Here is a 14,877-nt window from a genome sequence, read left to right on the forward strand (position 1 = left end):
GCTTTAAATGTTTGAAATAATGCAGTTCCTGTGCAGCGCTGCCCCCTGGAGGCCGTAGGTGATACTGCTGCCAGAGGGTTCACATGTTGAACAGGAGAGAAACACCATGAGAGACGATACACGTGACGTCACGAGGCGACGCGATCTGATCAGCTCCTTTCAGACAGGTTCTGATGAAGATGGATCGGGTCTTTGCTCCTGAAACTTTCAGAGTATAAAAGACAGGAACAAGTGGATTTTGTATTTATGTTTTCCTCCAGTTGTTTTTTTTGCTATTTTCTAAACGTTTTATGGTTTTGTAATCGTCTGTTCTCGGGTTGTTTGCTGGGTGAGATCGACGTGGATGATGCTGCACTTTGATAATGAAGAGGCGTGGACTCACCGGTGGAAGCTGTAGGTCCCCGGGTGGCTGGTGGACCTCTGCATCTGGACAGAGACATTCAGACACTGCTATCAGGACACAAAGCCCCTCGGAGACGGATCCTCACTCAATAAGACATCAGACTATTCAGACTATTCAGAGTATTCAGACTATTCAGACTATTCAGACTATTCAGAGTATTCAGACTATTCAGAGTATTCAGACTATTCAGACTATTCAGACTATTCAGACTATTCAGAGTATTCAGAGTATTCAGAGTATTCAGACAATTCAGACTATTCAGAGTATTCAGACTATTCAGACTATTCAGACTATTCAGACAATTCAGACTATTCAGAGTATTCAGACTATTCAGACTATTCAGACTATTCAGACAATTCAGACTATTCAGACTATTCAGACTATTCAGACTATTCAGAGTATTCAGACTATTCAGACTATTCAGACTATTCAGACTATTCAGACTATTCAGACTATTCAGACTATTCAGAGTATTCAGACTATTCAGACTATTCAGAGTATTCAGAGTATTCAGAGTATTCAGACAATTCAGACTATTCAGAGTATTCAGACTATTCAGACTATTCAGACTATTCAGACAATTCAGACTATTCAGAGTATTCAGACTATTCAGACTATTCAGACTATTTAGACTATTCAGAGTATTCAGACTATTTAGACTATTCAGACTATTTAGACTATTCAGACTATTCAGACTATTCAGACTATTCAGAGTATTCAGACTATTTAGACTATTCAGACTATTCAGACTATTCAGACTATTTAGACTATTCAGACTATTTAGACTATTCAGAGTATTCAGACTATTTAGACTATTCAGACTATTTAGACTATTCAGAGTATTCAGACTATTCAGAGTATTCAGACTATTCAGAGTATTCAGACTATTCAGAGTATTCAGACTATTCAGACTATTCAGACTATTCAGAGTATTCAGAGTATTCAGACTATTCAGAGTATTCAGACTATTCAGACTATTCAGACTATTCAGACTATTCAGACTATGCAGAGTATTCAGACTATTCAGAGTATTCAGAGTATTCAGACTATTCAGAGTATTCAGACTATTCAGACTATTCATACTATTCAGACTATTCATACTATTCATACTATTCAGACATCAGACTATTCAGACATCAGACTATTCAGACTATTCAGACTATTCAGACTATTCAGACATCAGACTATTCAGACTATTCAGACTATTCAGAGTATTCAGACTATTCAGACTATTCAGAGTATTCAGACTATTCAGAGTATTCAGACTATTCAGACTATTCAGACTATGCAGAGTATTCAGACTATTCAGAGTATTCAGAGTATTCAGACTATTCAGAGTATTCAGACTATTCAGACATCAGACTATTCAGACTATTCAGACTATTCAGACTATTCAGACTATTCAGACTATTCAGAGTATTCAGACTATTCAGACTATTCAGAGTATTCAGACTATTCAGACTATTCAGACTATTCAGACTATTCAGACTATTCAGACTATTCAGACGTGGCTGTTTGACTAAAACCTTTATGAACGGCCCGTTAGAAATAAACCTCATTTATACAGTTTTGTGCATTTAACGTTTTTAGACTGGAAAAGTAAAAATGCACTTTGACCCGTTGGTCACCATGGAAACATTCATTAGCTAACAACGACATTATTGATCTATTGATATAAAGGGAGGTCAGGTACTCTTTAAAGCAGCTGCTAGCTAGGGGTACTTTCTACTGAAGGACACTTCAAAGCCTCTTTACTTTGACTTGAGTAAAGAAGTTTAGTCAGTACTTCTACTTTCACCAGAGTATTTTTAAACATGAGTATCTGTACTTCTACTTGAGTACAGGATGTGTGTACTTCTACTTGAGTAAAGGATGTGTGTACTTCTACTTGAGTAAAGGATGTGTGTACTTCTACTTGAGTACAGGACGTGTGTACTTCTACTTGAGTACAGGATGTGTGTACTTCTACTTGAGTACAGGATGTGTGTACTTCTACTTGAGTAAAGGATGTGTGTACTTCTACTTGAGTAAAGGATGTGTGTACTTCTACTTGAGTAAAGGATGTGTGTACTTCTACTTGAGTAAAGGATGTGTGTACTTCTACCTGAGTAAAGGATGTGCGTACTTCTACTTGAGTAAAGGATGTGTGTACTTCTACTTGAGTAAAGGATGTGTGTACCTCTACTTGAGGAAAGGATGTGTGTACTTCTACTTGAGTAAAGGATGTGTGTACTTTTCTCGTCTCAGGTCGGAGGTCAGGGGTCAGACTCTGATTGGCCAGCGTCATGCAGTCCTCCAGAGTCCTGATGAAGGTCGTACAGGTCGCACTGAGCAGCGACGCCTGGTGGAGAGAGGGTTAATCACATGGGGACACTGTTAGAGCCAGCATTTAGCTTTGAGTGGCTTGATAGATAAACAAGGAAGGAAGCCACGACACATCCCATTGGACCAGGGAGATGCTGCCTTATTTTCACCGCAATAAACCGTATTTAATTTGGTCTTAATATACATTATTTAATTTAATATTCTGTTCTTGTACATATCATATTCTATTTACATGTATATAGACTTCTTGCACTATTTTGTATTTGTATTTTATTATACATGTTGCATTGGAGGAGGAAGTGTTACCTCAGAAGTGGGCGGGTCCTCCGTGTCGGCGCTGTGCTGTGATTGGATGGTTTGGACCTGCTGGACGAGGAGGTCGCAGTACAGACGGAGTTCAGACATCTTCGTCTTCAGACAGTCTGGACCTGGACCTGGACCTGGACAGACACAGACACAGACACACACACACACACACACACACACACACACACACACACACACACACACACACACACACACACACACACACACACACACACACACACACACACACACACACACACACACACACACACACACACACACACACACACACACACACACACACACACACACACACACACACACACACACACACACACACACACACACACACACACACACACACACACACACACACACACACACACACACACAGTTTGTGCTAAAATGAGTCCTTATATATATTATAAGCAGCAACTCAGAACTTTCTACTAAATCTCCAGATTTTGAAATTCTTTGAGTTTATTGAGGATTTTGAATCAATTTCTGGCACTTTCAGGATGAACAATGAGAGCTTTAGCCAGAAGGTGGCCAAATTGTGGTGAGTTTCGGGTTTATTTTGAAGTGTCAGAGGACCAGATTAGTACCTTTGTGTTTGTCCGGAGTCTATTTGGAGGATCCTAGCGTTTAGAGACATTTCAACTAGTCTCCGGATTGGATACGTGTTGCGAGGTTATTGAGGGTTTTGAATCCATTTCTGACTTTTTCCGGATCAAAAATGTCAGTTTCCAGCAGAAAGTGGCCTTTTCTCTCCGGGGGCCGATTTGAATGAATTTCAGGGTCTCTTTCGACGTTCCAGAGGACCGTCTACGTACCCTTGTGTTTGTCCAGAGTCCCCGCCTTAGAGGACCCTAGAGCCAGCAGCCAGCACTGTCGCTCCGCGGCGTTCACCGCCCGCACGTAGAAGTGCTGCTCGCCGGGGACCAGGAGGTCCAGACGGGTGGCGTCTGACAGGTGGACTGGAATATAATCAATACATCACTCAAAACCCACCTGCCTTCACCCTCTGCCCCCCCCCCCCCCATCCCAAAGGATGTTTACAATGTGTTTGTTATTTCATTTGTTTATTCCACACATGGCAGTCATTTTAAAACAACACATGGACACCAAGAAACACGACAATATATTACATGGAAATAGATATACCAGTAAGAACAAAATAGAATAGAAGTGTAGCACTAAAGGGAACAGAGGAAGAAGACAGACAGGAAGTAAACACTGAAGGGAACAGAGGAAGAAGACAGACAGGAAGTAAACACTGAAGGGAACAGAGGAAGAAGACAAACAGGAAGTAAACACTAAAGGGAACAGAGGAAGAAGACAGACAGGAAGTAAACACTGAAGGGAACAGAGGAAGAAGACAGACAGGAAGTAAACACTGAAGGGAACAGAGGAAGAAGACAGACGGGAAGTAAACACTAAAGGGAACAGAGGAAGAAGACAGACGGGAAGTAAACACTGAAGGGAACATACAGGAAGTAAACACTGAAGGGAACAGACAGGAAGTAAACACTGAAGGGAACAGACAGGAAGTAAACACTAAAGGGAACAGACAGGAAGTAAACTCTGAAGGGAACAGACAGGAAGTAAACACTGAAGGGAACAGACAGGAAGTAAACACTAAAGGGAACAGACAGGAAGTAAACACTGAAGGGAACAGACAGGAAGTAAACACTGAAGGGAACAGACAGGAAGTAAAGACTGAAGGGAACAGACAGGAAGTAAACACTGAAGGGAACAGACAGGAAGTAAACACTGAAGGGAACAGACAGGAAGTAAACACTAAAGGGAACAGACAGGAAGTAAACACTGAAGGGAACAGACAGGAAGTAAACACTGAAGGGAACAGACAGGAAGTAAACACTGAAGGGAACAGACAGGAAGTAAACACTAAAGGGAACAGACAGGGAAGTAAAGACTAAAGGGAACAGACAGGAAGTAAACACTAAAGGGAACAGCAGAAGAAGACAGACAGGAAGTAAACACTAAAGGGAACAGAGGAAGAAGACAGCCAGCAAGTAAACACTGAAGGGAACAGAGGAAGAAGACAGACAGGAAGTAAACACTGAAGGGAACAGAGGAAGAAGACAGACAGGAAGTAAACACTGAAGGGAACAGAGGAAGAAGACAGACAGGAAGTAAACACTGAAGGGAACAGAGGAAGAAGACAGACAGGAAGTAAACACTGAAGGGAACAGAGGAAGAAGACAGACAGGAAGTAAACACTGAAGGGAACAGAGGAAGAAGACAGACAGGAAGTAAACACTAAAGGGAACAGAGGAAGAAGACAGACAGGAAGTAAACACTGAAGGGAACAGAGGAAGAAGACAGACAGGAAGTAAACACTAAAGGGAACAGAAGAAGAAGACAGACAGGAAGTAAACACTAAAGGGAACAGAGGAGGAAGACAGACAGGAAGTAAACACTAAAGGGAACAGAGGAAGAAGACAGACAGGAAGTAAACACTAAAGGGAACAGAGGAAGAAGACAGACAGGAAGTAAACACTAAAGGGAACAGAGGAAGAAGACAGACAGGAAGTAAACACTAAAGGGAACAGAGGAAGAAGACAGACAGGAAGTAAACACTAAAGGGAACAGAGGAAGAAGACAGACGGGAAGTAAACACTAAAGGGAACAGAGGAAGAAGACAGCCAGCAAGTAAACACTGAAGGGAACAGAGGAAGAAGACAGACAGGAAGTAAACACTGAAGGGAACAGAGGGGAAACAGAAGGACAGAAGACAGACAGGAAGTAAACACTGAAGGGAACAGAGGAAGAAGACAGACAGGAAGTAAACACTGAAGGGAACAGAGGAAGAAGACAGACAGGAAGTAAACACTAAAGGGAACAGAGGAAGAAGACAGACAGGAAGTAAACACTGAAGGGAACAGAGGAAGAAGACAGACAGGAAGTAAACACTGAAGGGAACAGAGGAAGAAGACAGACAGGAAGTAAACACTGAAGGGAACAGAGGAAGAAGACAGCCAGCAAGTAAACACTGAAGGGAACAGAGGAAGAAGACAGACAGGAAGTAAACACTGAAGGGAACAGAGGAAGAAGACAGACAGGAAGTAAACACTGAAGGGAACAGAGGAAGAAGACAGACGGGAAGTAAACACTGAAGGGAACAGAGGAAGAAGACAGACAGGAAGTAAACACTGAAGGGAACAGAGGAGGAAGAAGACAGACAGGAAAGTAAACATGAAGGGAACAGAGGAAGAAGACAGACAGGAAGTAAACACTGAAGGGAACAGAGGAAGAAGACGACAGGAAGTAAACACTAAAGGGAACAGAGGAAGAAGACATACAGGAAGTAAACACTAAAGGGAACAGAGGAAGAAGACAGACAGGAAGTAAACACTAAAGGGAACAGAGGAAGAAGACAGCCAGCAAGTAAACACTGAAGGGAACAGAGGAAGAAGACAGACAGGAAGTAAACACTGAAGGGAACAGAGGAAGAAGACAGACAGGAAGTAAACACTAAAGGGAACAGAGGAAGAAGACAGACGGGAAGTAAACACTGAACCGAACAGAGGAAGACAGACAGGAAGTAAACACTGAAGGGAACAGAGGAAGAAGACAGACAGGAAGTAAACACTAAAGGGAACAGAGGAAGAAGACAGACAGGAAGTAAACACTAAAGGGAACAGAGGAAGAAGACAGACAGGAAGTAAACACTAAAGGGAACAGAGGAAGAAGACAGACAGGAAGTAAACACTGAAGGGAACAGAGGAAGAAGACAGACAGGAAGTAAACACTAAAGGGAACAGAGGAAGAAGACAGACAGGAAGTAAACACTAAAGGGAACAGAGGAAGAAGACAGACAGGAAGTAAACACTAAAGGGAACAGAGGAAGAAGACAGACAGGAAGTAAACACTAAAGGGAACAGAGGAAGAAGACAGACAGGAAGTAAACACTAAAGGGAACAGAGAAGAAGACAGACAGGAAGTAAACACTGAAGGGAACAGAGGAAGAAGACAGACAGGAAGTAAACACTAAAGGGAACAGAGGAAGAAGACAGACAGGAAGTAAACACTAAAGGGAACAGAGGAAGAAGACAGACAGGAAGTAAACACTAAAGGGAACAGAGGAAGAAGACAGACAGGAAGTAAACACTAAAGGGAACAGAGGAAGAAGACAGACAGGAAGTAAACACTAAAGGGAACAGAGGAAGAAGACAGACAGGAAGTAAACACTGAAGGAAACAGAGGAAGAAGACAAAGAGCACAGCGGCCTCACCTTTAATCTCACACACGGACATCTTGATGGATCCTTTGCTTCCTTTTCCAACGTCGTCCTCGCTGTCGTAGTACGAGATGAATCCATTCTGAAGCACGAACCAACGCGGCTGCCATCCTGAGGACGCTCAGTAGTTAAGGCAGGTGTGGTATTAAAGCTTCATAAAGTGGCATCCTCATGAAATGTAACTTGTAACTAAGTAGTATGCTTTCAAGTGTTTTAAACCCTTCAGTCGGAGAAGAACATGTGCTCTGTGTTCAGAGGGTCAGAGGAAGACATTGACTGCAACACCTTCTGTTCTTTGCAGGGTGTGAGTTTGGCTTCCTGTGATCCACCTGGACCGCACGTTGTTGTTTGAAAGGTAAATGATCTTTGATGTCTCCAGGCTCTATATCAGCAGCTGATTGGAACACAGTATATGAAGGGTGACATGTTTCTCGTAGAGTACGATGTGTTACAGAGTTCAGAGACTGGCGAGAGACGCATTACATGGATGCACCAGATATCTGAGATGCCATCGCTGAGACTTCAGAGCTGATGTTCAGGTGTATTTCATTATACATAATAATTCATTACATTTATTTTAGTGCTTTTACAAGTGCTCAAAGCGCTATACGTACATACATGTATCAGACACTCATTCTGCCTCTTCTCACCCTCTGTCTGAAACCAGAGCCCAGGCTGCTCTGATTGGTTAGCTGGCCGGCTCCACACACACACACACACACACACACACACACACACACACACACACACACACACCACACACACACACACACACACACACACACACACACACACACACACACACACACACACACACACACACACACACACACACACACACACACTCACCTGTCATGTAGTTGGTCCATTTGTAGAGCACCCCCTCCATGTTAGCCTGTTAGCCTGTTAGCTTCTCTCTCTATAGAACAATGAACACTCTGTGTTTCCTGATAGCTGACTGTCGGGAGCATGACGTCATTCTGAGGTGTTGTTGTTGTGCTAAAAGTGTTGATAATAATCCGACTGAAGCTAAAGCTAACGAGTGAGCTGTCAGCTGATGGGGGAAAAAATGTCAACAATGATGATTCGCCCCGACGGAAATCTGAGAGGGACAATTCACACGGAGAGCAAAACATATTCAATATGTTACATTTTATATCTAATTATTGAAGTACTTTGACTACTTTATAGAATATTTAGCAGTACAATTATTTAATATATGTAACGTAATAATTGTAATCAGAAACTCTCTTAAAATAATGACTTAATATCTCCAAAAGTATTGTCAAAAATGAATAAATGTCAGTTTTCAACGCTGAATGTTACACTACAAAACAAATATAATTTAAAATAAAAACAGTAATGGTAAAGAAGTTCAAATACTCAAATGGTTAAATTATATAACCATATTTAATGATTTAATTCACCTGTTTGCCTCCCACATGTCCCATAAGTAACTTCTCTGTTGTGATTGGTCCATCGCTTAGCGAAGTCCCGCCCCTTAGCCTATCAAGTACAATGTATTGGAGCGCTGGCCAATAGGAGCGCTTTTCACAAAATGACATTTTAAATAAATATATTTAATTGAATATCTAATTATTTAAGTACTTTGTCTACTTTATGGAATATTTAACAGCGTGATAAAACCATATATTATTTAAAATATTTTTTATTTAATGATTGTTATAAGAAACTCTTAAAATAATAAGTATCTCAATAAATGTTCTCAAAATAATATATTAATGAGTTTTCAATACTGAATGTTACACTACAAACATATATAATTTAAAAATAAAAAACAGCTGCTTTTTATTGTGAAATTGTTAAATTATATAACTTTATACAATTGTTTAATTCACCTGTTTGCCTCCCACATGTCCCAAGAGTACCTTCTCTGTTGTGATTGGTCAGCTGTTAGAGATGTCCCGCCCCTTAGTCTATCACGTACAATGTGTTGGAGTATCTCAATAAATGTTCTCAAAATAATATATTAATGACAGTTTTCAATACTGAATGTTACACTACAAAGATATATCATTTTAAATAAAAAAACAGCTGTTTATGAAGCAAAAAGAAAACTCTGATGTGATTGGTCAACCACTTAGAGACATCCCGCCCCTTAGCCAGGTACAATATGTTGGAGCGCTAGCCAATAGGAGCACGACACAAAAGTGTATTTGAGACTTTAAACAACAGGAAACACGCACACACCAAATAATAACCAGATGGATTCATAATACTTCTTAATCTCTCTTTATTGCATTAGAACATACATTTCTTATATATCTATATATATTTTATAAATGTGAATTTGTACACTACAATCTTTTATTGTAACATGTTAGAAAATACTCGTAACGCTCCAAAAACATAGCACTGAAAACATTTACCAAACCATGACTTTATTACATTTCCTCGTTTTCTTTTAGGCCACGAGTCGTTCGGGAGGACCGTGGTGCATTGTGGGTAATCGGGGGAGGGGGGTCTATCACAACAGGAGTGCACAGAGTGGGGGGCAAAGCGTAGACAGAAAGGAGGGTTTTAAAACTGCTGCTTTCACCTTTTAGAGACACATAGTCCTGTCGGGTTTCCTTTGTTTAATTTAATATTACATTTATCCAACAGATAGTCAACATTTTAGTCAAAATCAAAAAAGCCGTAAAAGTGTAATTCTTCACATCATCGTTGAGTTAAGTGCTTTTAATTTCAAAGGGTGGCTCAAACATCAAATCAGGCAAAACAATTGAGTATTCAGGAGATCATATTTAAGTGCAGACATGCAGGTTTGTTTTGGCAATTTCCGGGTTTTTGTTGGATTTGTTCACAATAACTATTAACTATTGAAATAATCCCTTCTTTCACACAGGATTAGAAGTTAAGTTACATTTGGCTTTAAGGGATGTTTGTCTGTCATACGGAGGTCGACCGATGATCAACACGCGACACCGATCCAACAGAAGCAGCTTCAGAAACGAAGCAGATTTAAAACCAGGGGAAACTAAAAAGTGTCTCCGTTGTGTTTTGAGCTTCTTCAGCGTTTGCTTTCTGCAGCTTTTAGTAAACGCTGCCATGTCTCCTCAAGCTGCTGAGTGTTCTCTAAACGCTGCCATGTCTCCTCAAGCTGCTGAGCGTTCTCTAAACGCTGCCATGTCTCCTCAAGCTGCTGAGTGTTCTCTAAACGCTGCCATGTCTCCTCAAGCTGCTGGATGTTCTCTAAACGCTGCCATGTCTCCTCAAGCTGCTGAGTGTTCTCTAAACGCTGCCATGTCTCCTCAAGCTGCTGAGCGTTCTCTAAACGCTGCCATGTCTCCTCAAGCTGCTGAGTGTTCTCTAAACGCTGCCATGTCTCCTCAAGCTGCTGAGTGTTCTCTAAACTCTGCCATGTCTCCTCAAGCTGCTGAGTGTTCTCTAAACGCTGCCATGTCTCCTCAAGCTGCTGGATGTTCTCTAAACTCTGCCATGTCTCCTCAAGCTGCTGAGCGTTCTCTAAACGCTGCCATGTCTCCTCAAGCTGCTGGATGTTCTCTAAACGCTGCCATGTCTCCTCAAGCTGCTGAGCGTTCTCTAAACGCTGCCATGTCTCCTCAAGCTGCTGAGCGTTCTCTAAACGCTGCCATGTCTCCTCAAGCTGCTGGATGTTCTCTAAACGCTGCCATGTCTCCTCAAGCTGCTGGATGTTCTCTAAACGCTGCCATGTCTCCTCAAGCTGCTGGATGTTCTCTAAACGCTGCCATGTCTCCTCAAGCTGCTGAGTGTTCTCTAAACGCTGCCATGTCTCCTCAAGCTGCTGAGCGTTCTCTAAACGCTGCCATGTCTCCTCAAGCTGCTGAGTGTTCTCTAAACGCTGCCATGTCTCCTCAAGCTGCTGAGCGTTCTCTAAACGCTGCCATGTCTCCTCAAGCTGCTGAGTGTTCTCTAAACGCTGCCATGTCTCCTCAAGCTGCTGAGCGTTCTCTAAACGCTGCCATGTCTCCTCAAGCTGCTGAGTGTTCTCTAAACGCTGCCATGTCTCCTCAAGCTGCTGAGCGTTCTCTAAACGCTGCCATGTCTCCTCAAGCTGCTGGATGTTCTCTAAACGCTGCCATGTCTCCTCAAGCTGCTGGATGTTCTCTAAACGCTGCCATGTCTCCTCAAGCTGCTGAGTGTTCTGTAAACGCTGCCATGTCTCCTCAAGCTGCTGAGTGTTCTCTAAACGCTGCCATGTCTCCTCAAGCTGCTGGATGTTCTCTAAACGCTGCCATGTCTCCTCAAGCTGCTGGATGTTCTCTAAACGCTGCCATGTCTCCTCAAGCTGCTGAGTGTTCTGTAAACGCTGCCATGTCTCCTCAAGCTGCTGGATGGTCTCTAAACTCTGCCATGTCTCCTCGAGCTGCTGGATGTTCTCTAAACGCTGCCATGTCTCCTCAAGCTGCTGGATGTTCTCTAAACGCTGCCATGTCTCCTCAAGCTGCTGGATGGTCTCTAAACTCTGCCATGTCTCCTCGAGCTGCTGGATGTTCTCTAAACGCTGCCATGTCTCCTCAAGCTGCTGGATGTTCTCTAAACGCTGCCATGTCTCCTCAAGCTGCTGGATGTTCTCTAAACGCTGCCATGTCTCCTCAAGCGGCTGGATGTTCTCTAAACGCTGCCATGTCTCCTCAAGCTGCTGGATGTTCTCTAAACGCTGCCATGTCTCCTCAAGCTGCTGAGCGTTCTCTAAACGCTGCCATGTCTCCTCAAGCTGCTGGATGTTCTCTAAATGCTGCCATGTCTCCTCAAGCTGCTGGATGTTCTCTAAACGCTGCCATGTCTCCTCAAGCTGCTGAGCGTTCTCTAAACGCTGCCATGTCTCCTCAAGCTGCTGAGCGTTCTCTAAACGCTGCCATGTCTCCTCAAGCTGCTGGATGTTCTCTAAACGCTGCCATGTCTCCTCAAGCTGCTGGATGTTCTCTAAACGCTGCCATGTCTCCTCAAGCTGCTGGATGTTCTCTAAACGCTGCCATGTCTCCTCAAGCAGCTGGATGTTCTCTAAACGCTGCCATGTCTCCTCAAGCTGCTGGATGTTCTCTAAACGCTGCCATGTCTCCTCAAGATGCTGGATGTTCTCTAAACGCTGCCATGTCTCCTCAAGCTGCTGGATGTTCTCTAAACGCTGCCATGTCTCCTCAAGCTGCTGAGTGTTCTCTAAACGCTGCCATGTCTCCTCAAGCTGCTGGATGTTCTCTAAACGCTGCCATGTCTCCTCAAGCTGCTGAGTGTTCTGTAAACGCTGCCATGTCTCCTCAAGCTGCTGGATGTTCTCTAAACGCTGCCATGTCTCCTCAAGCTGCTGGATGTTCTCTAAACGCTGCCATGTCTCCTCAAGCTGCTGGATGTTCTCTAAACGCTGCCATGTCTCCTCAAGCTGCTGAGCGTTCTCTAAACGCTGCCATGTCTCCTCAAGCTGCTGGATGTTCTCTAAACGCTGCCATGTCTCCTCAAGCTGCTGGATGTTCTCTAAACGCTGCCATGTCTCCTCAAGCTGCTGGATGTTCTCTAAACGCTGCCATGTCTCCTCAAGCAGCTGGATGTTCTCTAAACGCTGCCATGTCTCCTCAAGCTGCTGGATGTTCTCTAAACGCTGCCATGTCTCCTCAAGATGCTGGATGTTCTCTAAACGCTGCCATGTCTCCTCAAGCTGCTGGATGTTCTCTAAACGCTGCCATGTCTCCTCAAGCTGCTGGATGTTCTCTAAACGCTGCCATGTCTCCTCAAGCTGCTAGATGTTCTCTAAACGCTGCCATGTCTCCTCAAGCTGCTGAGTGTTCTGTAAACGCTGCCATGTCTCCTCAAGCTGCTGGATGTTCTCTAAACGCTGCCATGTCTCCTCAAGCTGCTGGATGTTCTCTAAACGCTGCCATGTCTCCTCAAGCTGCTGAGTGTTCTCTAAACGCTGCCATGTCTCCTCAAGCTGCTGGATGTTCTCTAAACGCTGCCATGTCTCCTCAAGCTGCTGGATGGTCTCTAAACGCTGCCATGTCTTCTCAAGCTGCTGGATGTTCTCTAAACGCTGCCATGTCTCCTCAAGCTGCTGAGTGTTCTCTAAACGCTGCCATGTCTCCTCAAGCTGCTGGATGTTCTCTAAACGCTGCCATGTCTCCTCAAGCTGCTGAGTGTTCTATCAACACTGCCATGTCTCCTCAAGCTGCTGGATGTTCTCTAAACGCTGCCATGTCTCCTCAAGCTGCTGGATGTTCTCTAAACGTTTTTGTATCTGTGTCCTTTCTGAAGCTGTTTCTCCCGATGGAAGAGTTCTGGATCGTTGTAGCACGTTAGCATCTGTTAGCCTCCGTACTTTGTTACGTCTAAAACAGCTGAGACGTTGAAACTCCATCACATGTTTGAAGCTAGTATATATAAACATGTTTCACTGAAGCAGCTCAATCCAGATGTTCAGTGGAGGAACAGCAGGGAGGGTCTTTCAGAGGGGAGTCGGGCACAGTATAAACACCTAACACACACACACACACACACACACACACACACACACACACACACACACATAGCGAGGCGTTGGAAAACTACAACCACTGCACAGCAGGAGGCGGGGGGGGGGGAGGCGAGGCATCAAGGAAACGATGAAGATTTAAAATAAAAACAGAGGAGCCGTGCAACACTGCGAAACACCACAGAATGATTGTCCTCTTGAACACACCCCCTCCCCGTTTCCTTTTTTAACCCTCAGTGTACACACACACACACACACACACACACACACACACACGAAACCCTGTGACCATAAAATACATATATATACACACACACACACACACACACACACACACACACACACACAACAGGTAGACCCAGTAATCAGCTGTTAGCACGTTAGCACGTTAGCAGAGTTATTGATATGACAGGCAGCGCTACAGCGGCACAAATACAGAAATCAATATATTTGCAATTTTAAAGATGCGACTGCATTCCCTCCCCACGAGGTGTTTTTAGATTACATTTGGGAATGTGTGAAGAAAACAAAGACGCAGGAAAGATTACATAGCTCAGTAGTTATTATTGGAATCTTTAACGAGGCTTCTATATGTTCCATTTCACGGCTAATTGGATTCATTTAGCTGCAAAGATCATTAAAGAAAACTCCACGGAACTCTGATTGGCCAACCAGCTTCGAGATGTCCCGCCCCTTAGCCTATCAGCTAGCCAATAGGAGTGTTCCGCAGTGATGTCACTATGTTCTGGAACTTTGGGATTTCAGCCTTTGCAGACCTTTTACATGCATCGACTATTCATCGAACACACTGCAGGAGCGGGAACACCTCAGGAAGCAGAATCGGAACTCTTTAAAATGCATTTTTTTGTCAAATACATGCCATTTTTATTGTTGAGTTTTTGGTGATGTTTGCATCTCTACGTGTCCAAAGAGCGCCGGAAATAAAACCCGTTTTGAGTCCAGGAAGCTCCACGTTTAAAAAATATTCTCAATGGCCATTTCTCCAGGTTTGACTTTGTTCCAGAATTCCTTAATTGGTTAATTGACAATGAAGAAGCTGGCTCAGCCTCCATAACACTTGTTTTGGTTGTAAATTAAAATAGAAACGTAGCA

At 43.3% G+C, this 14,877-nt stretch overlaps 1 protein-coding gene across 1 annotated transcript; it reads right to left on the reverse strand.

Annotated features, from left to right (window-relative positions):
- Positions 1 to 84: 84 nt before the first annotated feature.
- plekha3 (pleckstrin homology domain containing, family A (phosphoinositide binding specific) member 3) lies at positions 85 to 8,373 on the reverse strand. The gene is made up of 6 exons (XM_034077993.2): positions 8,148 to 8,373; positions 7,293 to 7,409; positions 3,868 to 4,011; positions 3,035 to 3,168; positions 2,637 to 2,744; positions 85 to 426 (listed from the first exon to the last, which is right to left on the reverse strand). Exons 1-6 carry the CDS (start codon positions 8,185 to 8,187, stop codon positions 379 to 381), a joined length of 591 nt encoding a protein of 196 aa, XP_033933884.1. The 5' UTR covers positions 8,188 to 8,373; the 3' UTR covers positions 85 to 378.
- Positions 8,374 to 14,877: the final 6,504 nt, after the last annotated feature.

Source organism: Pseudochaenichthys georgianus, unplaced genomic scaffold (assembly GCF_902827115.2).
Source record: "Pseudochaenichthys georgianus unplaced genomic scaffold, fPseGeo1.2 scaffold_2283_arrow_ctg1, whole genome shotgun sequence".
NCBI lineage: Eukaryota > Metazoa > Chordata > Actinopteri > Perciformes > Channichthyidae > Pseudochaenichthys > Pseudochaenichthys georgianus.

Bases quoted from the DNA above. Each gene is read 5' to 3' on its own strand.
- plekha3 (XM_034077993.2), bottom strand. From the start codon at position 8,187: ATGGAGGGGGTGCTCTACAAATGGACCAACTACATGACAG. The intron at 7,410-8,147 runs GTGAGTGTGTGT...GAGCGTCCTCAG, and splicing joins ATGGACCAACTACATGACAG to GATGGCAGCCGCGTTGGTTC. The intron at 2,745-3,034 runs GTAACACTTCCT...TCTCTCCACCAG, and splicing joins AGGACCCGCCCACTTCTGAG to GCGTCGCTGCTCAGTGCGAC.